The sequence below is a fragment of the Pecten maximus genome, chromosome 17 (assembly GCF_902652985.1).
Source record: "Pecten maximus chromosome 17, xPecMax1.1, whole genome shotgun sequence".
In the NCBI taxonomy this organism is placed as follows: Eukaryota; Metazoa; Mollusca; class Bivalvia; order Pectinida; family Pectinidae; genus Pecten; species Pecten maximus.
In genome coordinates, this window is record NC_047031.1 from 24,419,977 (window position 1) to 24,445,660 (window position 25,684).

At 39.7% G+C, this 25,684-nt stretch overlaps 1 protein-coding gene and 1 long non-coding RNA gene across 2 annotated transcripts; one reads left to right on the forward strand and one right to left on the reverse strand.

Annotated features, from left to right (window-relative positions):
- Nucleotides 1-209: 209 nt before the first annotated feature.
- On the reverse strand, nucleotides 210-11,190 carry LOC117315524. The gene is made up of 3 exons (XR_004529712.1): nucleotides 10,410-11,190; nucleotides 1,007-1,108; nucleotides 210-244 (listed from the first exon to the last, which is right to left on the reverse strand). It is a non-coding gene; the product is annotated as an uncharacterized LOC117315524 (long non-coding RNA).
- A 1,143-nt stretch (nucleotides 11,191-12,333) lies between these two features.
- Nucleotides 12,334-14,556, forward strand: LOC117315238 (uncharacterized protein K02A2.6-like). Its single transcript, XM_033869385.1, has one exon. It carries the CDS (start codon nucleotides 12,334-12,336, stop codon nucleotides 14,554-14,556), a length of 2,223 nt encoding a protein of 740 aa, XP_033725276.1.
- Nucleotides 14,557-25,684: the final 11,128 nt, after the last annotated feature.

Genomic DNA, 25,684 nt, shown 5'->3' on the forward strand with positions numbered 1-25,684 from the left:
TACTAGGCCATTATGATTGTTTAAGCATAATTGTATTTAGGACCATTTACTGTATATAATTAGCTAACCCGTTAGCTGTCGCGGTGGCCGAGTGGTTAAGGTGTCCCGACACTTTATCACTAGCCCTCCACCACTGGGTTGTGAGTTCGTAACCTACGTGGGGCAGTTGCCAGGTACTGACCGTAAGCCGGTGGTTTTTCTCCGGGTACTCCGGCTTTCCTCCACCTCCAAAACCTGGCACGTCCTAAAATGACCCTGGCTGTTAATAGGACGTCAAACAAAAAACAAACAAACAAACTGTCTTTATAACCTTTATGATCTTAGGGGAAGGGAACTACCTCCAGAGAAAGTGTTATACATATTATAAACACTTTGGAATCGTGTGTATATAGCTGACAATTACATAGATAAAACATTGAAGTATTTCAACATGTCATCGGGTAAATAAAAAGGTTACAAGAGGTTGTGCAAAATTTAAAGCCTTCATGTACAGGTCAATTTTATTTATTCTCATCAATTATCCCACATATTGCTACTATATACGAGAAACGTTGTTTCATACATTGGTCATATATTTGATTCGATTATGATTGTTAATCTCCTATAAAACAGATTTGAACCTCTGATGGTGGCCTCTCATGATTGCGGGATCCATTCGTGTGGTGAGATCTCCCAGAAACACTTTTGAAAAAAAAAGCTCCAGACCAAATGTGAATGTCACTTCTAGACCTCAGGAATTTTGATTACTTGGAACATATTACCACACATAATTATTGTAACCTTCAAAGGGAATTAGTTTAATTCATTAAAACAAAGGTATTCATCAATCTGATATAGGCATTGTCGAAATGAAATGGGACCGTTTCCTGTTCTCTGATGATATGGATGAGTATTCAGTGTTTTACTGACATATCAAACACGATTCATTTTGATGATATATCGGTGGTAATGATTAATATAGAAAAAAACCACGCAGAGAGAAAATATTGAAAATCCAATGACTTACACGCATTTCAATTGCTTTGTTAAAAATATAATCCTCGCACTTCATAGAATACTCTTAGCAAATCAGTATTGTAGCGTCGTAGAAGTTTTTATCATTTCCATTCTGAAAAAATGACAATCTGATATGACATGAGCTTCAAATTAGACTGTTATGGGACCTGATTTAAATGTAATGATTGAATGTCGTGCAACTCATTACTGAAATATGCCCGACATATATTGAACTCGAGGAAATTCCTGCGGTGTGACTGTCCTTAAAGTACAATCCTAAACTAAACCCACTAAGACTGGGTCTCTCTGCTTCACCATCGAAAACCGAACCCGGGTTGAAATAGATTCGTTCATTTTCAATACGTGAATGACCTTCATCTACATTCAAGGTACGGGGTCCAATAGACTTAAATATTTATCTGACTTCGACTTCTTCTCAATATCCTAGAGACCCAGGGAAATTTTATTTGGCTGTAACATGCTGGGGTAGAGTGCTACAATTTTTTTTATTGCAAATGAATGACCTTGACTCTTATGCAAGGTCACAGGGGTCAATTAGGCTATTTTTAAACGACTTCTAAATAATCAACAGGCCCAGTGCCATGCTGTCGGGTCTGTAGCATGCTTGGGAGAAGGGCTAACAAGTTTGTTTAAATGAATGACGATGGCCTACTTTCAAGATCAGCAGGGGTCAAATAACTAAACAAGTTTAAACGACTTCTTAATAACGAAGAGACACATGGTCATGATACTAGGGCAGTAGCATGCTAGGATGAAGGGCTTTTAAGTGAGTTCAATTGAATGAGCTTGACCTACTTAAAGGACACAGGGGTCAAATGTGTTGAAATCTTCTCAATAACCGATAGGCTAAGGGAATAACCTTGACCTACAAGCAAGGCCACAGGTCAAACAACGGGGATGCTGTAAACATTGACGTCACCAATATGTAGACAATAAACTACACTCAATCAAAGGAAATATCGGCGAATGGTCTCCTTGCTACAGAGACAATCGACGAGACGAGCTTTTTTCTTGCCCATCTTAGGATGGGCCATACATATATAACGCATTCCTGCTTATTGAAGCATGAGGACCAGCCTCAGTGCATCGTGTGTAATGAACCATTCACTGTTAAACACTTTCTATTGTATTGCATTGATTTACAACTTGCAAGAGAGAGTTTTTACAACAGCATGGTAACTCTAAAGATTATGTTCGAGTATGTTAGTATATACAAAATTTTGAACTATCTGAAAGTAATTGGTCTGTATCACAAGATGTAAATAACCATAGCCACCTCTTGATTTTAAACTGATCGTGACTACTTATGTATGTCGACATTTTACTTTTTTTCGTTTTTTTATGTCATTTTGTCTCTTACTCATTTTGCTCGTTTTTTTGTTGAAGTTGCAACTATGTACAACAATGTATACTTTACATGCATACGTACATAAATTGAAAGATTGAGTACAACATTAATCCCCATGCGAAGTGGAGCCTGTCCAATAGCAATATAACAAATTCTTTAAAAGCCTTATCTTCTTTTGTAGGAATGAGAGGATTTAGTCTGAAACGTCCTTCGATGAAGGGGAACCAATTTCGTAAAGATCGTAGGCCTAGTCCCGTGGCCTGAGGGGTTGGACCCTATCGAGAAATATAGCAAATTCTTTGAAATTCGTGTTCTTCTAAGAAATGTTGGGTGTTTTTGTTGGCCATAATCACCGCAATATCCTGGTGAGCGATACAGGCCCTAACGGCCTTTTGTTAAGTATTCTGAAGCATGCTAAATAAATTAGTAAGTTTCCATGTGTCAACGTTACTATTGTCCTGAAAAATGAATTATTCAACTGTCATCCTGGATCTATATCTGTTATGTTTAACTTGTATTTTTTTCTCTCCAAATATATTTCATTGTTATTTAATATCCTGCTCTAAAAGACCAAACTTATCAACTGTATCCAATACGTTATCTCCGGCTATGTTGGGTAATGATGGTTAATATTTCAGTTTCATGTTTGGAACCGATTAATTTGTCATCGTAGCGTCGAACTGTCTGGAGGCCTATTTTAAAATTCTATAATTACAAGGCTTTGTTCGTGTTTGATGCTTAACACGCACCCCAAAGTGATTTATTTTGAATTATGTTCATAAAGTCAGCAGTTAAAGCTACATAACGAACATTACAGTATTTTTATGTACACTCAATTATCTTTTTCAAATCAGCATTATATTAAAGTCTGACACCCATATCCGGTTCTTGTACAACAAAAGCAATGTCATTATTACTGGTGATGGTACAAAATTCAGAAAAATCAGAAATAGGTAAATTTATCATTCAAAATTAAACTGTGATAGGGTCACTTTCTAAAACAAATCCATGGACTCAGGACTATCTGCATGTGTGAAATAATACGAAAACGTGATCAATATGTTCAAGCCATATTGTTGTTTGGTGTCAGTGCCAAACTGAGTATTAAAGTGGACAAAATTTGATTTCATCGGACTACATATTAAGTGTTTCATTCTATGCATTTAAGCAATGTCAAATTATATTAGACTATGCAAATCAGTTGCACACTTACATACATTTGATATAAAAGGGAGCTAGAATGAGTCAGTGATGTATGCCTTGCAAGATACAATTTAACATACCGATGTTTGAACATTCATATCAAAATCTATCGATAAATATGACATAAGGTCGATGGCAAAAATTGATTCTATTTTCGTATTCCGTAACATTGAGCTTTGTTATTAGATTCACTATTGTCTTGTTCGGTGCAACCAAATGTAACGTTTCTTTAAAATATGGACAAATATGACCACTGAAGCTATGAAAATAACTGACGGTGAAATAATATTTGTATTAACAGTTACATCGACATTGTCATTTGACCTGTCATACCGATATTCAAGCATTTTTATACATAATACCATATTGCTTTTATTTGATTTACTTAGAGAAATTAATTCAAAAATATTTATATATATATACATTAACAACCATTAAATACACTCCGACATATTGCTATATACGTGTAAAAAAGGTCCCACGGGAATTGTTTAAACATACATCATGGGGTTTCACTAAGGTTGCTAAAATAATGTTTGGTTTTGGTCAATTTGGTTCATGGGCAAAATTCCATTGTTCTTGTAACAGGTCCTTAGGGGCGGGGCCAAAAATGTCAAATTGACTTTTCAAGACCCAGATATGATAGAATAAAAAAAATCATGTGTGGAAGGATCTTAAGGTGCTGTATCAATTGTAAATTTCATAACTCCTGCGCTTCATGTTCCCCCGGGACTGAAATACTATAATCTACATAGCTAATGTTTAGAATTACATTGTGATACGTAGAAGATAGATACATAGATACAAGACTTGTGCGAACATTAAGACCCAAGGACTTGTTTTTATTAGTATATTAGTATATAAGCAAAACAAGAAGCCCATGGGCCTTAACTGTCACCTGAGTTTTGAAATATTTCAGGTAAATAGACCGTTTGTGGCCTCGCCGAACAGCTCAAGGAGTCACGGCCAACATGTGATCCCAGGGTCATGAAATTCACAATTGTGGTAACGCACCGAAAGACTCATCCATCTATCAAGAGTATTTGATTCTACTTATTTGGGTATTGAGAACATTTTTTTTTTAATTTCAGATAATTTGACCCTTTTTGGCCCGTCCATAAGCCCCTTGGGGTCAGGCAGTGCCATCATACACGTACTTTTTATATCAGACATCATCCCGTACTGATAATTCTAACTAGGTTTGTATTATTTGCAATGACGATTTGAACAAATAATATTCAAAAATGTGAATTTCCTATATAAACAATAGTAAACTTTACCCCTTGCTCATGGGGAAACTTTAGACCCAAGGGTCATAAAATTCACAATTTTGTGAATGGATCATAAGACCTATCGTAACGATTATTTGACTTTACCATATCTGGGAGTTGAGAAGAAGATTTTTGAAATTTTAGACATTTTGGCCAGGTTTCTAGGGCCCTTGGGAGGCCGGGATCATATAATTCACAACTTTGGTTGACCTTTGGCCATGTAAGCTTTTTGCCAAATTTCATTGAATTCGGTTCAGCGGTTATGGGTTAAGTCAAAAATGTAAATTGATTATAGAGCCGGACAAAAGGCGATCGCAATAGGTAAACTGAGGCTTTCGTCTCAAGTGACTTAAAAAAAATCAAACATACGAAATATGTCATGAAAAAATGTATTGCTGCAAACACGTATATTTACATTAGAAATTTGGCTATGATTAGTCATATTTTGTGGTATATACAGACAGCTTACAGATAGTTCATATTTGCTTTTTATCCTCCGAAAAGAAGTTTCTGAGATGTGGTACTGTTTTAATATGTAGGTTGCAGATCAATACAATACAGTGAGATGTGTTTAACGGTAAGTTTCCATTGCAAGCGGTACACTAAAGTTTATTATCCGCTTTTTGTGTACGGTTAGAGGAAAGATCTTTCCTCTTCGAAAGCTCTTGTGTATTAGCCGAAATAATCCTCAGATCCTCTCTCTTAAGATGTTCAATATTTGTCTCTGTATTGCTTTTTAGGTTCTATATAAATCAGCGCCACCATGTATATCATCAAAAGGAATCATGTTTGATATGCCAGGAAGACACTGATAATTCATTTTGAAGTCACATCCCGGAATTCCCTTTTTGGTTGGTTTGGTTTATTTTGTTTTACGTCCTATTATCAGCTAAGGTCATTTAAGGACGGCCTCCCGTGCGTGCGACATGCATTCATTAACTTTCATGTACTAAAATACGACATAAGCTGATAAATATTCATGAGGTTAATTATATTCAAAGTGATCAGATATGATAAAACATCAATCAATACCAGGTATCAATGTAGAATATTAGATAAATCAATTTTGTCTGACCTTATGATTATTGTAGCCGAGTGTGAGGAAACGAAGCCATTTTGGCTCGTTTTTGCCAGGTAGTTCCATATTATGGTATACATTCTGAAAGGTATCACTCCTGATATTAAGATATAAAGTATTAAAGCACCAACAATGTTTTCGCAGACAGGGTTGAAATTACGTCGTTGGCAAAGAGACGAATCCCAAACCCACGATGACATTATGCAATACATATATAATTCGAGTTTGGAATTTGTGCAAAATTTCTGTGATCGTGGGCATATTTGTGTATAGTTAAATATGAAAGCGACGCTAGCCAACAAGAGCCTGGCAAAAAAACGTACACTCTTATTAAAATGGTACAGTTTTGTTAGCTCACCTGCCCGAAGCGCAAGTGAGCTTATGTCTTGGCTTTTGGTCCGTCCGGCGAAAACTTTTCCAACTTTTCCATTTTAACAATTTCTTCTCAATAAACAAGGGGCCCAGAAACCTAATATTTGGTCTGTATCATGTTTTGGTGATTAACTAGGAAGTTTGTTCAGATGAATGACCTTTGGCATGATTTAAGTTTGAAAGTGTTAAATTGGCCAAAGCACCTTTTCAAATAACTGCGAGGCATCGAGATATAATAGCTGGTATCTGATACAATTGATCTTCATTTTGACACTCTATCTTCATTTTGACCCTTGTCATAACTGTTTGTACCATTGCAAAGTGTACCATGGTACAAAAAGATGTGAAAATTCAAATAATTTTGTATTATAAGCGTTAAGGAAATATTGCAAACAACTTATATTTACATGTACATGTTTATGTACCAATATCCGGTATCAACCGGCAAAATCATTTGAAAACTTTGTACCGCTTTGGTACAAAAATATGTGCAAAAAGAGTACCATGATCAAACAGGTTTTTTGACGTATGTTTCTGTACCATCTGTACAACAAAAGGAAGTTGAAAAACCTGTACGATCAGAGCATCGGAATGTCGTTATCCAACATCATGACCAGAGCTAACCCCATATAGCAAAGGTGATCACACCGTCACAACAAACCGCAATGTTCATTGATCGCTTCTAAGGACCAACAGAGACGAAACAATTGTTTAAGTATCGGGGTGTTCAAACTTTTATGAGCACAGGATATTTATGTCTAAATAAAAATTGATCTATTTTAATATTTCATATGTAAACATTGATATATCATACACGCCTGCCGGCTCTCTATGCAGTCTTCCTACATTTGTTGTAGCAAAAGACATTCCGGGCAATAAATTTGGAGGCTATGTGACGGCAATTTTATCAGGGAGTCATTTCTTAAACCTATGTCTTGCCGTCTCATATGTTTCTGTTCAATAACTGTTTTCAGTTGCTATTTTGATTCATTTCAAAGCTGCTATGGTACAAAAACATGTGAAAAAACTGTACCATGTAAATAACTGTTAGTGTTTTTTTCATTTCATTTTGTCGTGCTCTTGTCGGCCGTCGCAGAAAACACAGTTCAATTTTTAATTATCTAAAGAGTAAAAAGTGATGACAAGTAAATCTAAAGTAAAATTACACCTCATACGATATCGTTTCCAATCATCTGTCTAACCGTAAAGCTCTGGTAAGTTTTCTATGTGAATAGATATTTTTTCTTCAGACGACCCCTCAATTAATCCATGTCCATGTCGAAGTTGGTGTCGGAGACGATGTTAGAGATTGTATAATATAACGTTAAACAATACTAAAGAAAGCAGGTGAATGATAAGCAGGAGTGCTATCTACCGATTGTTAAGGTCTTGTTAAATTCGACCAGGGGACAGAAACAAACGCCTACCCCACAGGTACGAACGTTAAAATAAAGGACAGAGGCAGTGTCAAGGGAGACCAAGTGAACAAAAAAGCTGTTCAGGATAGAAAAAAAACAATATCCCTAATTAGGTCGCTTTTCGGCAATCATGTAATCGTATCACCAGATACTACCTCCAGATTTTTGTATGTACATGTATGTCAGAGGGATTTGTCATGTGCATACATTATGAGCTGTCGCAATAAAACGGCTGGTTTACCTGTAATTGACACAGACAATTATCATGGCGTATCAGGTGATGGCTGTTTATCTGTTGGTAGCAATCGTTGGTGTCTTTGTCAGCTCAACGGCGGCTTATGCGTAAGTACAAGAGATGCGAGAGAGCATGCGTTCACAAATATATTTAGTTCTCTTTCTTCTTATTGCTATTTGTTTTTAGAACATTACAACAAAATCAATAAACGATCATTTCATTACTTTGATTTTGTTCTATGATTTTGTTCCGAAATGGTATCCTTTTAGGTTAGACTTATTACGTTGACACTTAGTCGGCTTCATTGATCAGATGCAGATGCGTTTTAATTAATACTATTTTGAAAATTTAGACAGGGTTAAATTTTCTTGCTTACATATATTTTAAACCGAGTCGGAGATCTTCCGACTTTCTTATTTCTTTGCAATTGGACAAGGTATGTTACCATGAAATACACTTTTGCTTTCTTAAGCCTTTTGATATGATATTGAACAATACTAAATCGAACCTAAGCATCATTTTGAATGAACAGTTTTAATAAGCTTTTTATATTTAATGCAGTTTGTCTATTTTGATATAGCACACACAACGTAAGAATGATTGTCGATTCACAGTGAGTTTAATTATTTAAATTCAAAATCTTATCAAGAGCAACATATTTGATATTCCGGTCATTAAAGCAGTTGTGTGTGTTTGACTTTGTACTATTTAACGTTCTGTCAACAGCTAAAGTCATTCAAATATTATTCTTATCAACCGATTACATGCAGTGCTAACATTTAAATGTTAGTGATTTTGATTTTGTCAATCACAAACGACAGTTAATAAATATATCCATTGGCCATTAACCAGTCTCATTTCTCAATTGATAAATTTGCTTTTTTCTATTATCTATTGTCAGAAAACCGAAACGCGGCTTTTTGTTTGAAAACTGCCCAAGAGGTACCATCCCGGCCAATGCGTTATTGGACCCCGCCGTAGGAAACATACTCGTATCATGTAGAAAAGCGCCGATGCCTGATAAGTGTATACTTTTGGGTGAGTGATAATCTACTTATCGCTGCATTCCCGTTTAAAAATGCGATAATTTTATACTTTTAAGACAATATATTGGAAACACCTTGCAGTAATGTTCCATGATTTCCTTCCACTCGTTTGTCAAGAATAGTTATCTATAATTTACGATAATTTACAGGAAACTATGTTAAATTGATTGCATTGAATATTATCTATATGAAATTCTTGTAATTGGTCGTGGTATACCAAAAATATTCTATTTCGGCGAATTTGCTATACTTAAACATAGCCTTAATTGAAACCTACGACAGGTGAAAATGCAACAAATAATATTCAAGAAAAATGTTTATGAAACAAAACCAACCATCTCCTTTTCCGAACCAGCCATAGCCTTTTCTCCAGTCGTGGCGGACAGACCACCAGTCACGAGCAATGACGTAGCGCATACTGTTGCTACGTCACAATATTGACATTTGACCCTATGTCATGACTACAGATAATGCGTATTAAAGCTGACAACACAAGTTAAAAAGCTCCATTGATTAATATCAAGGTTTTATGTTTGTTATATACCTACCAAATACACAAGTATAAACTTTAAAATGTTTTTTCTACAATAGATGGAGACGACAAATCACAGCCAATTAATTGTCCTCCCAACAATGTGTTTATAGGCAGAGACCGCCAACGACCAATCTGCTGTAAACTGAAAGGTGAGTCACCTGATAAACATTAACATACAAACCATAATGCGTTTGAAATACGTGATTTTAGACCTTCATCTTTTAAAATTCTAAGCTTGAAACATTAAGTTATGTGAACGTACTTCTAATCTGATGTTGTTTGGCCCAAAATAACTCAAATTGTAGATGTGCCGTAAATAGTGCAATACTATAAATTGGTACAATTGGTAAATTTACGGACGGACGGACGGACTACGGCCCACGGACGCAAGGCGATTTGAACAGCCCCATATCTGATGATGGTGGGCTAATAAAAGCACCAGTGGTTACAAAAGATAATTCTGTAAAACTAACAACCTGGGTAATGTTCGCAGAGAGTTTATCATTCCTAGTTAAAAGTTCCTGTCTACAAATCATCTATACTTAAGCAGGATGTTGATCTTGGGCCGGTGTATTACTCGGAATACCTCTTATATATACAATAGTGTAACATTAACAAATGATTAACAAATGATTCATTCGGGATAAATTCCAAGCCTCTAGACCTCTACATGTGCCCTGCACACACAACCCTCTTTGTGAGATCAAACATCTTGGGCTGTTCCATAATCTATCGACATACATGATTATCTGACCAACATAATATAATAGTATGACTATAAATGTTAATGTGGTAAAACCTATATATATATAGGTGTACTGTTTTTTTTATATGATTATGAATATAATGTTCTTTAGTTTCAAATTAAAAAAAATTCAAACCTTACCATAATAGCTGAAGCAAACATAAAAAATATGCTTACGAATAAGGTCATCGAAAGAAAAATAGGATATTTCACTTAAAAACCAGATACGTGCAAAGGAACAGGTCTGCCTTCTTCAAAATCTGATCAGCAAATGAATTATCACTGGAAAACTGACCAGTCACCTGATATAAAACTTCAAGGAAGTACAGTCGACCCATTTTGTTGTCTAGACAACAGATAGCCTAAGGCCATGTGTATATAACCCGATACTGACCAGGTAGTACTTGGAGTCATATTACAGGTGCTGGTAGTTCATGTAAGTATTTGTTACAGGTAGTTTACTCGTCATAAGTACACTGCATGTTTTGTATGGTTTGAAGGAGTTATCAGGGTATCTAGTATATGATATTTCTGACGACTTATACATTGTTTGTACTGATGAAATAACTCTGGCTGGTTAATTTTCTGATGGATATATACATTGAGGATATTTCATAGTGGCCAGAACGGTTTGATAATACTTACACTAACGTCTACTTCTGTTTTCCGAAAGGTTAATAGTATAGAGTTGTTGAGTATTTTCATAATTGTTAGTTTAAAATATTACTGTGAAAAATACTAGAATTACAAGATATCATTTTGATTACCGTTTTATGATTTCCCCTATCACTAAAAATTTGGTTACAGTAAAATTCTCAGCTACCTCTTATACCAGGGATATCTCGATTTTTTTTCCACGACCCAAATAACGTCTTAATAACGAGGTCAAACTAATCTACTGATAAACCAATTTAGTATGGTGTTTTTTACAGGAATTATCACCACAGATTGCTTCAAACCGAAAATATTGTATTCGTTGAATCTTGGGTTTGATTTTCCAATCCCGGAAGGCTACGCAGTGGTTAGCAGCTTCAGATACGGGTAAGATACTGACCAGTAAAAGATATGTATGTATGGTACCACACTGTGGAGTAAGTATTCCCACCAAAACGTTTACATTTTAAAAGATTATTTTGGTTTACTATGTTGATATATATATATAATTATATATATGGTTATGTAAATTACTATGTTATGTAATAATTTTCATTTTTTTTTGTTTCTGCCCTTTTTGGGGTGCATAAAAGAAAGATATGAATTTTTATGAAAAATGGATTTTGTTTTAATTTTGTAGTAAAGCCGCGAAAACAAGAATACATCAGATATTGATTTGGGTCTGGGCTATTGGATATAGGCCGTAAGAATGTTACCTGCTGCCTTCGTTGAATGATTTTTTGGGATATTATGTTTTTGCGAGGATGGTAGCACTGCAATTGGTTGCTGAACAAACAATATATATCTGTCTACTTTGATTGTTTCGCTAGTGTAGTTTATACGCAGTGATTGGTTACCTGCTGTTTGTAATGTCACTTCTCTCAGAGGTACAGCAAACAAAAAGTTGCTGATAAAATCAGGTATCCGGAGGTTCATACATGGTTATGGTGCATTGTTTTGATATTCCACGCCTTCGTGGTGCATTGCCTTTGTTTCTGGTCGGAAATAGATCAAATCAGATAGATGTGCACTTATGAGAAACTCCAGTTCCATCTGGGCCTCTTGTTGAATGTGAAATGTGAATATCGAATTTATCTGCGAATCCATGTTTTAACAAATATTTCTGTCTATGCATTTTATAATTGTATATAGATTTAGATTGAACAAGCTGGACGGCCCTGTAGTGTATGCGAGATCTTGGGTCAAGCATCCTTAATGGAGTGAGTTGCGTATATCATTCATGTTACGTAATATCCAATTACGCATGCGTACTGTGAATAAAAGAGACCACATGGTGATGGCGACCTTCAATGGTGTTTTCGTTTGTGTGTAGGATCAAATCCTGTTTACAGCACATAACGGTGCTACATTTTGGCGACGAGTGAACGATCGTGAGCCTACGTGATCAGGGATGGCGCAGGCAACCAGTTATTTGCCAGAATTAGGTGGAGTTGGAGTGTTTGACTGTTCAGACACAGCAGCAATCGGACCGCGTTGGAAAAGATGGCTGCGGGCTTTCGACTTGTACGCGGGAGGGAGAGGGGTGAAGGACCCTGCCCAGAAGAAGTCTCTGTTGTTGCATTGTTCGGGGCTTAGTGTACAGGACATCTTCTTTACCCTAACAGAAAGTACGGAGGGGGCTGACGTGTACGAGAAAACAGTGAGTACGCTCAATAAACATTTTACACCTGAAGTGAACATTCCCTATGAGAGACATTTGTTTAGAAGCATGTCGCAGAAAGCTGATGAAACTGTAGAACAATTTATAACACGTTTGAGACAGAAGGCGGAGACATGTGAGTTTGGTGATCTTAATGCTGTGAACGAACAGATTAGAGATCAGGTGATTGAAAAGTGTTCTCAACATCACCTACGTCGCAAGTTACTGGAAAAGGGGAGAACTCTGACACTTGTACAGCTACGAGAAATCGCTAGGGCCATGGAGCAATCCGAGAGACAAGCACGGAACATAGAGGGGATAGAGGAAGTAAACAAGGTAGCATGGGGCGCCAAGGGGGCCAAAAGTAGAACTTTCTCTAGACCAAGGAAAGACAACCGGAAGTCTGGTAACACTAACAGTCACAGAGTAATAGGGCCATGTTATAACTGTGGTAGGGAAGGACACCTAGCCAAAGATGATAAGTGCCCAGCTAAAGGACAAAAGTGTCGGAAATGTCATGGAGTTGGACATTTTGAGGCAAGATGTAAGTCCAAGGGTCAGAAATCTACGGTTCGCCAAGTTTCGAGTGAGGGACCTGCAAATTATGCCTTTAGTGTACATGGTACTTCAGGTCAGACTCAAAACAGTATTGTCATTAATATTGGAGGGATCCAGATGGAGGCTATTATTGACTCTGGAGCCAGCTGTAACGTTATGAACAGGGGCACATGGGAAACACTTAAAAGACAGTCTATTAAGTGTACATCAAAGAAGAGTGACAAACACATTTTTGTGTATGGTAGCCAGACACCGATTCATGCGGTTGGATCATTTGTAGCCCGTATCGCATATAATGATAGATACGAGGACGGCGTGGAGTTTCTGGTTATAGAGGGAAGGGGCCAGACCCTTCTTGGTAAAGACACCTCAATAAAACTAGGGGTTCTGAGGTTGGGACCACTACCGTCACCTAATGAGAGACATGATATTAACAAAGTGTCTACAACTCTGGGGATCAAGGACGAGTTGATTAGGAAGTATCCCAAGGCATTCCAGGGATTAGGAACTTTGAGGAATTTTGAACTTGAAATCTCACTTGACCCCGAGGTCAAACCTATTGCACAACCACTTAGGAGGGTGCCTTACAACCTGAGGGACAGACTTGAAAAGAAACTACTGGAACTTGAGGACTTGGACATAATTGAGCCAGTACATGGACCCACATCTTGGGTTTCTCCGATCGTGGTGGTACCAAAAGGGGACACTGACATTAGATTGTGTGTAGATATGCGACAGGCCAACACGGCTGTCCTACGCGAACGATTCCCCATCCCCACTGTTGATGAGGTACTGCAAGACATGAACTGTAGCAAGGTTTTTAGCAAGATAGATATTAAGTGGGCCTACCACCAGATTATGTTAGCAGAGAAGTCTAGAGACATTACAACTTTTGTGACCCACAAGGGTTTGTATAGGTACAAAAGGTTGATGTTTGGGGTAAGTTGTGCGCCAGAAATGTTTCAAAAAGTTGTACAGCAAGTGTTGCAAGGTTGTGAGGGAGTTCAAAATATCATGGATGATGTTATTGTACATGGTAGTAGTCAAGATGAGCATGACCAGAGGCTGAGAGAAGCTGTGAGAGTCCTGAGTGAGACGGGAATGACATTGAACAGTGACAAATGTGAATTTAATATGTCAAAACTTGTGTTCATGGGTCATGTATTATCTGAAAAGGGGATCGGTCCGTCCGAGGTCAAGGTCAAGGCCGTTCTTGATGCGCGTGAGCCGACTACTGCGAGCGAAGTACGAAGCTTCCTAGGTCTTGTGAATTACAGTGCTCGGTTTATTCCGGACTTAGCTACGATATCCGCTCCGTTACGGAAACTGACGAAAAAGGACGAAGAATTTGTCTGGGGGGCAGAACAACAGGTCGCCATCACCATGGCCCGACCCCTAAGGAATAATGCGGCCTAACAATGTAGCAATTTTATCTTAACTTGAAAGTCCTCTCCCTGAGTTTTCTGGCGTAGAAAATAGCGAGGCAGGGAGATGACTTGATCAGGTTTTGTCTGTCCTTCCGTTCAAACTTTGACCTGTCCGGGTTATATCTACTGCATTAATCATTCATTGTTATCGGTGTTACTCAATCTAATTAAAATCTAGTTGGTCATTCTCACTACGTTACATGAACATCTAACAACATCCCATAGAGGGTCACGTCGGGGTGACCTTTTGGATTAGCCAATCAAATGACTACTTCCAGAATCTTGGAAGTGAATGTTATATGTCCGAATTAGCATGACTAGAGTGCATAGCTGGTATAATATGTCAATTTGTTTCAAGTCATTTCGTCCACATTGCATATAGTTATAAACATGCTTTGCCGAAATGGTTTGCTTCAGATGCATGCTGTGACGAAATGTTTTGCTTCGATGACATCGACAAATTGACAACTCGCCCCGAAAGTGAAATACACACATTTAAAAGGTCACCCCGACGTGACCCCCTATGGGATGTTGTTAGATGTTCATGTAACGTACAGTAGTGATAATGCCCATCTAGATTTTAATTAGATTGCGGTGTTACTGGAACTTTATAATTATCATGTGATATTATCTAGGTGAGTTGTTGTCATATAGCAACCTAAATGAGGAAGTGTGTCTTGTATCGAAGTGATTTGATGTTGACATACACTCTTCCCTACCTTAGGAACTTGTTTCCGAAATGTTTTATATTTTTAAGCTATATGTACGGATTGCTGATGTGTTTTGTAAAATCATATTTTATTTTTCAGATCGTGCACAGAAGATCCAAACGTGTTTCAGATCGAGTTTTGCAAATTATCACAACAAATACCCTATATAAACACTTACCATTGGATGTAGGTAAACACTCATCAAAATTTTTGGCGAATTACATTGGTACTCGTTTGACATTGACGTGTAGCACACATACCCCTTGTACTGAAGACTGGTTCAGTTTTCATCATTTTCTTTATTTCAGAATTCTCCAGTAACACCATCCGGAGATGGAGTAAAACTGTAAATACATAAACAAACATTCTTACTAACAGTAGTAACACGATGCGTAAACAACGGGCAAACAGATACATGAATTCGACTTAAATCGACGTGTCATGCATGACTAATGAACGATTCTGATAAAACTCAATGATTAGAATATACAGAAACACAGAATATTCATATAATTACCCTATTCGGGGCCGAAGATGCAAGTAATACTGTTCATGTTTTTTACTTTCTGTGCCATGTGCTGGCAAATATGGCGTCGTACTGGTCGATACTAAATTCCGGACCGGTAGGACCGGAACAGCACACTAATGACCGAGTCGTGTAATAAATTCCGGAATCTCTGCACAAGATGCAGTGTAAATGAAATAACATGTTTTATGTAACATGACACTCCCCATCCGATTGTGACCGACAATCGCTATATAACAAAAAGGGTTAACAAGTTAAATTTACAGTAATAAGATTGAATGACTAGAACTACAAGATAAAATTGAATGACTAGAACTACAAGATAAGATTGTTCATTTTGACAAGTTTCTCGTTTTCAATCACTCAGCAACACTACCAATTCGGAGATAGGCCTCGTGTAAGTTCCAACTTGGTCTTCCTTGGCAACCTTTACCTCTACCTTACGCACAAGGTTGTCTGCTCCTGGGAAGATATTGACAATGCGTCCAACCGACCACTTGTTCCTGGGGACATTTTTGTCTCTAAGTAGAACAATGTCACCGATTTTCACATTTTCACGTTGTTGATGCCATTTGGCTCTCGTCTGCAGGGTGTGAAGGTAATCTCTTTGCCATCTGGTCCAAAACATGTTGGCTAATACTTGAACTTGGGTCCACTGAGCCTTGTACATGTCACGAATTTCCAAATTAGTAAAGGGTTCTGGTTTCTGACAAGTTTTCTGCGTTAACAGCGTTGCAGGGCTCAGAATTACAGGAGATTCCGGGTCTGTCGACACGGACACAAGGGGGCGTGCATTGATGATAGCACTAACTTCGTACATGAGTGTAGATAGTACTTCATGAGTGAGAGTCTTGTTTTTCGCGTCAAGTAACATCGAATCGAGTATTCGGCGTGATATTCCGATCATTCTCTCCCATATACCACCCATATGAGAGGAATGAGGAGAATTGAATTTCCATGTGATTCCACGCTTGTAGAGATATCCTTTCACTGGTGTATCTTCCACATTAATGGTATCGATTTCAAGAGCATGGGTGCTCCCAACAAAGTTTGTGCCTCGGTCTGAGTACAGTTCTCTCACTTCACCACGAATAGCAACAAATCTGCGCAGGGCGTTGATAAATGCAGAGGAGCTCATGTCCTCCACAACCTCTATATGTACAGCGCGAACAGCAAGGCAGGTAAAGAGAATAGCCCATCTCTTTGCATTTGCGAAGCCTCCCCGGGTTCTCCGAGAGACTACTTGCCAAGGTCCAAACATATCGACGCCAACGTAAGTGAATGGAGGAGAAGGCGAGATTCTCTCGACAGGAAGATCAGACATCTTTTGTGACTGTAGATTTCCTCTCAGCCTCCTACATTTAACGCAGCGGTGGATACATGTTGTGACAAGACGCTTTCCTCCAACTATCCAATACCCTCCAGCCCGAATAGCTCCCTCTGTGAGATGTCTTCCTTGATGTTCTATAGATGAATGAAAGTGTCTAACAAGTAGGAGACCTATGTGATGACGTGCTGGAATGATGATAGGATTTTGTTCGGCTATCACAGAGTTGTTCAGTTTATTCATTCTGCCGCCCACTCTAAGAACGCCTGAGCCGTCTAAGATTGGAGACAGTGACAGGATAGGACTGTCCCCAGGGAGTTTGTTGCCTTTACTGATGCAATCGAGTTCTTTTTTGAAGCACTCCCGTTGAACCTGCATAATAATAAACTGTTCAGATTTCTCATATAAACTGGTATTCTTGTATGTCGAGCAGTGGTGCCATCCTCTGCAATCATTGTTCTTTTCACTAAAACAGGTAGAGAGATGAGTGAGGTATGAAATGGCTCGCACCAGTGACTTCCACTCAGAGAAATTTTCGAATCTGTGGGTCTCTAATGCTGGAGTAGGGTTAGGCTTTATATGTCCTTTAAGAGCTTGAACGAGTGGGCGAACCTCTTTATCATTCTCCTCGTCTATCAGAGCGAATACTTCAGAACTTTCTGAGTTAGGGGGCGAGTTCTCCAGGAGAAATGATGGGCCCTTCAGCCAAAGACTGTCCTGAATTCTGTCTGTAGGGAGAGACCGGGTGCCCTGATCAGCTGGGTTGCTGTCTGTCCTCACGTACGACCACTGATCCGACTTTGACGACTTTCTGATCCGTTCCACGCGATTTGTGACGTAAACGTAGAAACGCCTGGATGCATTGGTTATATAGCCTAGCACAGCTTTACTGTCGGAGTAAAGCTTTACCTCACTTAGCTCAAGCTTCAACTCGTCAACCACTGCATCCTTTAATTGGGAAGCAAGCACAGCAGCACATAACTCGAGGCGAGGTATTGTGTGAGCCTGCTGAGGTGCAACTTTCGCCTTTCCTTGGACCAGAGATAAGTGGACCTGGCCGTCGTCCGTGACAATTTTCAGGTAAGCGGCAGCTGCTATGGCTTCTGTTGATGCATCGGAGAAGACGTGGAGCTCTTTCCTCACTGTGTGCTGGTTCGAATAGCAACGTGGGATCTTAATATGTTTAAGTTCCTTCAAAGAGGCTTCCCAAGTTCTCCATTCATTCTTGAACTCTGAGGGCAGGGGGTCATCCCAACCTTCATCTCCGTTCATAAGTTTTCTAAGAAACATCTTCCCACGGATGACTACTGGGGCAACCAGACCAAGAGGGTCATACAGGCTGTTGATCGTTGATAGGACTCCTCGTTTCGTGAAGGGTTTTTCTTCATCCGACACCCTATAGGTAAACACATCATTTGTTATATCCCAGTAGATACCCAGGCTCCTCTGAAGTGGAGGGGTATCGACACCAAAATTCAGGTCTTTGATGTTCTGGGCTAGGTCGTCTGATGGAAAAGCTTCCATGACTTCGCTACTGTTAGAAGATATCTTATGGAGTCGCAGGTTGCCTCCCTTTAAGAGGGCTTGTTGGCTCCTTTTCAGGACATCGATGGCTGCCGACGGACTTGGCAGGGAAAGTAGCCCATCGTCGACGTAAAAGTTGTTGTTCACGAAATCACAGATGTCCTCCCCATATTCGTCCTTGTTCAGGTGAGCTGCCTTACGCAGACCAAAGGTGGCTACTGCCGGGGATGAAGCATTGCCGAAAGTGTGGACACACATTCGGTATTCCACGATTTCCTTGCTTGGGTCGTTGTTTTGATGCCACAGAAAGCGGAGAAAATCTCTATCTTTCTCTGCTACATAAAAACAGTGGAACATCTGTTCGATGTCGGTCATGATAGCGACAGGTTCCTTGCGGAATCTGATGAGGATTCCTACCAAGCTATTTGTGAGGTCTGGTCCCGAGAGTAGGACGTCGTTCAGCGATACCCCGTCATATTTGGCTGACGAGTCGAAGACAATACGTATCTTTTTCGGTTTCTTCGGGTGGTAAACTCCAAATATTGGAAGATACCAACATTCCTTAGCTGTGGGGATGGGTGGTGCAAGTTCAGCGTGACCATTCTTGATAATTGCTTCCATGAACGAACAGAAATGTTCTTTTTTCTCTGGTTTCTTCATAAGGCTTGCTGTGAGGGACTTTGCTCTCTTCATGGCATGTGGTCTATTGTTAGGGAGCGACGATCGGTCAGACCGGAACGGAAGCGGGGCTTCCCAGTGACCTTCAATGTTCTTGAACATCCCCTTATCCATTATCTCAAGGAATTCTCTGTCATCCACAGATAAACCTGGTGTATCGTCGTCCTTGCGTCTTTCAAATAAAGGGTCACATTTTTCTACAATAATGTCTTTGACTTGCAAGTTGTTTGGGCAGGGTGTAAAAAGTGACACACGACCATTCCTGAGAACCTGAGTTTTGTTGACATTTACTCTGCTTGGCCCATGAATGCTGCCAAGACAGACTTCTCCAATAATTACCCATCCTAGGCCGAGTCTTTGTGCAAATGGCAAGTTCTTACCCTTGGGGCTGATACGCTGTTCAAGCACATAGTGTGCTTCTAGCAGATCTCTACCGATTAGGAGCAAAATCTTGGCGTCTGGATCGAGTGCTGGGATAAACTCAGCTATTTCTTTGAGGTGGGGATGGTGTAAAGCCACCTCAGGTGTAGGTATTTCCTCTCTAGAATCTGGAATGTCATTACACTCTATAAGTGCAGGTAATTTCATCCGAGACTTTCTGTCGAAAGACTCTATAATGTACCCGGAGGCCCGACGACCGGAGGAGGTGAACTGCCCCGCGCATGAGGAGAGAATGTACTCCATTTCATCACCTTCTTCGTGGAACAAGTTGAAAAATTCTGTTGTTGCTAGAGAACGGTTACTCTGCTCATCTATGATGGCGTATGCTTTTATAGTGTTTTCCTGATGTCCTGTCTTGTATATCCTCACGGGCACAGTTTTAGCACATGATCTCCCTGTCTTTTCCCCTTTACACAACTGAGTGCACATAGAATTGACCTCAAAGCTTTTTCTTGTTACATCATGAGACTTCTCCCCACCTTTCGTAGACTGGGTCATGTCGGGCGACGTATTCTTGTCTTTATTCTCACGATGCATAGATGTACAATGTTTTTTGCTACTACATAATGTACAGGCCACAATCTCCTTACAGTCCTTAGCAATATGCTGGTTGATGGCACAACATCTGAAACATATGCCCTTTTCTCTCATAAATTCTTTCCGTTCTTCAATGGGTTTTGTGCGGAATGTGCGACAGTCGTTGAGAGTGTGATTAGTATGGTGAATTGGGCACTGCACACTGCCTTGAGGAGTAATAGAGTTTTGTGGAATATCTGTCTTCCGAGTAGTAATCAGGGGTTTGGTGTTCTTGGCAGGTTTTGACGGCACTGTTTTCGGTTTGTCGGTATTCATGTAGCTAAAGCTGGGATCATTAGCCCTCCTACTGTATTCTCTGACAAAGTCGACGAAAACATGAAAAGGGGGGAACATGACTCCCTCAGATATTTTGTACCTGCTAGCTCGGTCTGTCCATTTAGCTTGGAGGTGGAAAGGCAGTTTGTTCACAATAATATTGATCCCTTCGAACGAGTCATAGCGCGCCATTAGACCTCTGTATTGTGCTTGTTCCTTGAGTGACTCCATCTCTGCAAGTATATCAGATAGCTCGTACATGCGTGCGCCATCTCTGTTGGTGAGCTTTGGAAAAGTGATGAGCCTTTCCCGTAAGGAGGCTTCAACCAGTTCGGGTGACCCATATCTCTGGTCTAATCTTTCCCAAATTCTCATACGTCCTTTAGCTGGGTCTGTGGCATTGGAGGAGCGGAGACTCTCAGCGTGTTTGCAGGATTCTGGACCTAGATATTTGATAAGGAGGTCGTTTTCTTCTGACGGTGTGATGCCAAGGTCGGAAATCACACTGGTGAAGCTTGCTTTCCATGCAACATAGTTTTCTGGCTTGTCATTAAACTGTGACAGACGGTGTATCAATATGTCTTTTCTCATGAGATATTTCGTAAGTTCAGATATACCATTGCTTGTGGGCTGCATAGGCACACATAATGCTGGTGCAGTAACGGAATGCTTCCTTGGAATGAACTCTGTGGCACTTGCACGGATAGTGTTTTGCTCTGGCATCCTGACAATGTGGCAAGATTCTGACATCCTTGTGTTGTGGCTAGGTACTGGCACGTTGACATTGTGTTGAGATTCTGGCGCTCTGGCACTGTGTTGAGGTTCTGGCACTCTGGCACTATGTTGAGGTTCTGGCATGCTGGCACTATGTTGAGGTTCTGGCACTCTGGCACTATGATGAGGTTCTGACACTCTGGCACTATGTTGAGGATCTGGCACTCTGGCACTATGTTGAGGTTCTGGCACTCTGGCACTATGTTGAGGTTCTGGCACTCTGGCACTATGATGAGGTTCTGGCATGCTGGCACTGTGGTGAGGTTCTGGCATGCTGGCACTGTATTGGGGTTCTGGCCCATTGACATGGTGCCAAGGTTCTGGCATGCTGGCAATTTGGTGAGGACTGTAACCTGTTACAAAGTCACCAGGTGTGGGTACATTTTCGAAAGGAGAGAGGACTCCAAAGGGTTCTCTAATCAATTTCAGGGAGGCCTGATCACTTACGTATCGCTCCACCATTTCCTGAGGAGTTATATCGTCTTCTGTTTTCACGCCTGGATCTGAGAATGACGTTTCTGACCTATTGTCTTCTAACGCTTCGCTAATTACTCGTAGCTTTGCTTCCTCTGCACTGCACTCCCTTTCCTGCTCAAGAATCTTCAAGTTGGCCTCGGTTTCTGCACGCTGCCTGTGGAACACTGCCTCTCTCTCTGCCTGCTGCCTTTCAATTTCAGCTGCCTTTTCAGCAAAATGCACCTTCACTCTGGCTGCCTCTGCTTTGGCCTTTTGTTTAACGAGTATAGAGCTTAGAGAGCTCATGGCAGACCTACTTAGGCTCCGATTAGAGGATTTATTAGAAGGGGATTTACTAGATCTAAGGTCTTTATCTTGTAGAGTGGTCTCCCTGTTCTGGAGTTGGCTGTGTGTTGAAAACATGCCATCATGAGTATTAATTTTGGGACTGCTGGACATACGTGGATAGGCGTTATTGGAATCTAAGTCATATGGGGTGTCGAGTAGTAGTTTAACCTTGGCTTCCATTGATCCGAAGATAAATTCCTGGCTATTTAGGTCAAGTTTACTTTGCTGTGTTCGTGTTCGTATGAGGAAATCTGTGAAATTTTGAGAAAGTCCCTTGTAGCCGGAGAAGGACTCTGCCAGTTCATGTTTAAGTAATGTGGTCCGTTCACTGGGATTCTCACTTTCATTGAGTTGTTCTATTATATTGTCGATAATTTTCCTAGATAAAATAAGTTTCTTGCTATGTTCATAAACTGATTGGTGATACAGTTCGTCTCCTTCTTCGGTGAGTGATCGTTGTCTTGGTTCTTTTTCTGAGGCGATCGACATCATGCACTAGTATAATGGCGTAGTTCGGTTTTGAGATGGTCCCCACACGTGGTGAGCGAGGCATATATCTGTCGATTTCTTTACATCGTGCCGGCTGTATCGTCAGGTTTTACTGTACTGAAGACTGGTTCAGTTTTCATCATTTTCTTTATTTCAGAATTCTCCAGTAACACCATCCGGAGATGGAGTAAAACTGTAAATACATAAACAAACATTCTTACTAACAGTAGTAACACGATGCGTAAACAACGGGCAAACAGATACATGAATTCGACTTAAATCGACGTGTCATGCATGACTAATGAACGATTCTGATAAAACTCAATGATTAGAATATACAGAAACACAGAATATTCATATAATTACCCTATTCGGGGCCGAAGATGCAAGTAATACTGTTCATGTTTTTTACTTTCTGTGCCATGTGCTGGCAAATATGGCGTCGTACTGGTCGATACTAAATTCCGGACCGGTAGGACCGGAACAGCTCACTAATGACCGAGTCGTGTAATAAATTCCGGAATCTCTGCACAAGATGCAGTGTAAATGAAATAACATGTTTTATGTAACATGACACCCCTTGTATCAACTGTTAATGGTTTAGCTACTACAGCGGCTTTGTATAGATTCGGATGGTGTTTATGCATATAACCTTAAAATTCAAAGCTGGTTAGTCACTATTGGAATGGAATACAGCTGTGGAAGATCATTTCCCATCGGATAACGTACAATAAATATGATTTTGTAATAACACGACTTGTTCTTTATTACATGACAAATAACCTGTTGAAGAAATCGCATGTTGTATCTGTCTGATTTAAAAATTATCAGCTACCACCATTGTTGTTTCCTTTATAATGTCTCATTGAATCATCCTTCTATGACCCTGTTTAGTTGTCTAACCCCTTAAAAACATATTTATATGTTAAATTGTGAGGATCTTTACGTTCTAGAACCATTCATTCTCTCCTCGCAACGACGTTGTGAGAATCTCTCCTTTATAGAATAAGTAATTCTCCCATTGTAACGAAGTCGGGGAAGGGATATAGCTTGCCGTTCGTACGTATCTATGTACGTACAGAGGTACATTTATATGTTATATATGCCAGTGGTTAAAGGGAGACAACCCTTACAGAAAAATAAAATTCTTGCAATCTCATATGTTAAAAATAGATTTTTCTGGAATCTTCTTGGAGAGGGATGTGTCATAATATTTTGTTTACAAGTGGTTGTTTACAAGATGTGTGCGAGAGAATTCTAGAAAAGAAATGGTCGGAGAATTCCCTTTGAAAATATAGTTTGTTATTCAGAACTGGTTTATAATTGTCAAGGAGAGCTTTATGAATTATGTTGGATAATCAATTGCCTGGAACTGTGAACTTTGGGATTGATAAACATTCATAATTCTGGTGAAACGATTTGGAAAGGATTAGGAAAGGAGAGCTGTTACAAAATAAATAATTAACAGTGTCGGTTCAATACACCACCTTGTACACCACTTAAGTTTAATTGTGAATTATCTCTGCTCAGTTTTGTATACATTGTATATCATGAATTTGTGTTCTGAACTTAGCCGTTGGGTTTCGTCTTTCTGTTATTATCACGTAACAAAAATTGGTAGCTCGTCTAGGATAAGACTTTTTAATCAAAACTAAAAGATTTGAATTATTAACAAAATTTGTTTTTCAAATTTACTTTGGAGATTTATTCATACTTTGAGAACAACAGCTAAGTAATTATGGCTGCAAATATGAAGGTAGAGAAGTTTGTGGAAGCGCCTTCTCTGGATGGTCTTATGAAAGCTTGCAAGAGTGATTTATTGTTATTAGGAAAACATATAGGTTTAACTGAGAAAAGCCGAAATTTGATTTTTAGACACAGATCCCCAGTCTCGCATCCAAGCAGACTTCAACTAAATTGTTTGCCACTTCCTTTGAAACAGTGACCGGAAGCATTCTTGGACAAGAGGAACCTATTGTGTCTAAAGTGTGTGCCTGCCCCATAGCAATTAAGAAATTCGTTTAAACTCGTTCTTCTGTAGGAATGAACGGAGTTGATCTATCTTTGGCCTGAAGCATCCTACGATACAGGGGAACCACTTTTGCATAATGGTTGGTCTGGCCCCCTGCTTAGCGCTCAGTATATTAGGAGTGGGACGATTGGTTCGCCCGTTGTCAGTATAATGTGACCGGGTGGGGTGTCCTTCTGGGTGTCTTTGGCAGTATGCTTTAGTATGGGACGTAGCACTATAAATCAAAACACACATACATACTCACCACACCCATGCATATCGCATGTACGGGAGGCTCTCCATAAAATGAGGTTAGCTGTTGATAGGTTTGGTTTGGTTTGGTTTATTTTGTTTAACGTCCTATTAACAGCTAAGGTCATTTAAGGACGGCCTCCCGTGCGTGCGACATGTATGCGTGTGGTAAGTTCGTATGTGTGCTTTGGGAGGCTGCGGTATGTTCGTGTTAAGTCTCCTTGTGATAGGCCAGAACTTTTGCCGATTTATAGTGCTATCTCACTGAAGCACACTGCCGAAGACACCCAGCAGCGCACCCCACCCGGTCACATTATACTGACAACGGGCGAACCAGTCGTCCCACTCCAAATATGCTGAGCGCTAAGCAGGAGTAGCAACTACCATTTTTAAAGACCCTTGTATGTCTCGGCTAGGGGACAGAACCCAAAGCCTTCCTCGCAGCGGCGAACGCTCATCTAAAGGCCAAAAGTGAGGCATTGTCAAGGGAGACATTAGGAAGAAGAAAGTTGTTAAGAAAGAAGAGAAAAGATAAGATCCCAAGTTAAGTCGCCTCTTACGATCATGCAATGGGGGCAGCAGGTACAATTCTTACGCCCTACCTGCAGGGCAGGCTGGTGATAGGACATTAAACAAATGAAACAAAACCAAACCAAACTTCTATGGCCTGAGAGATGGGCAAAACCATCCTTCGATGAAGGGGAACAAATTCCGTATAGATGGTTGGCC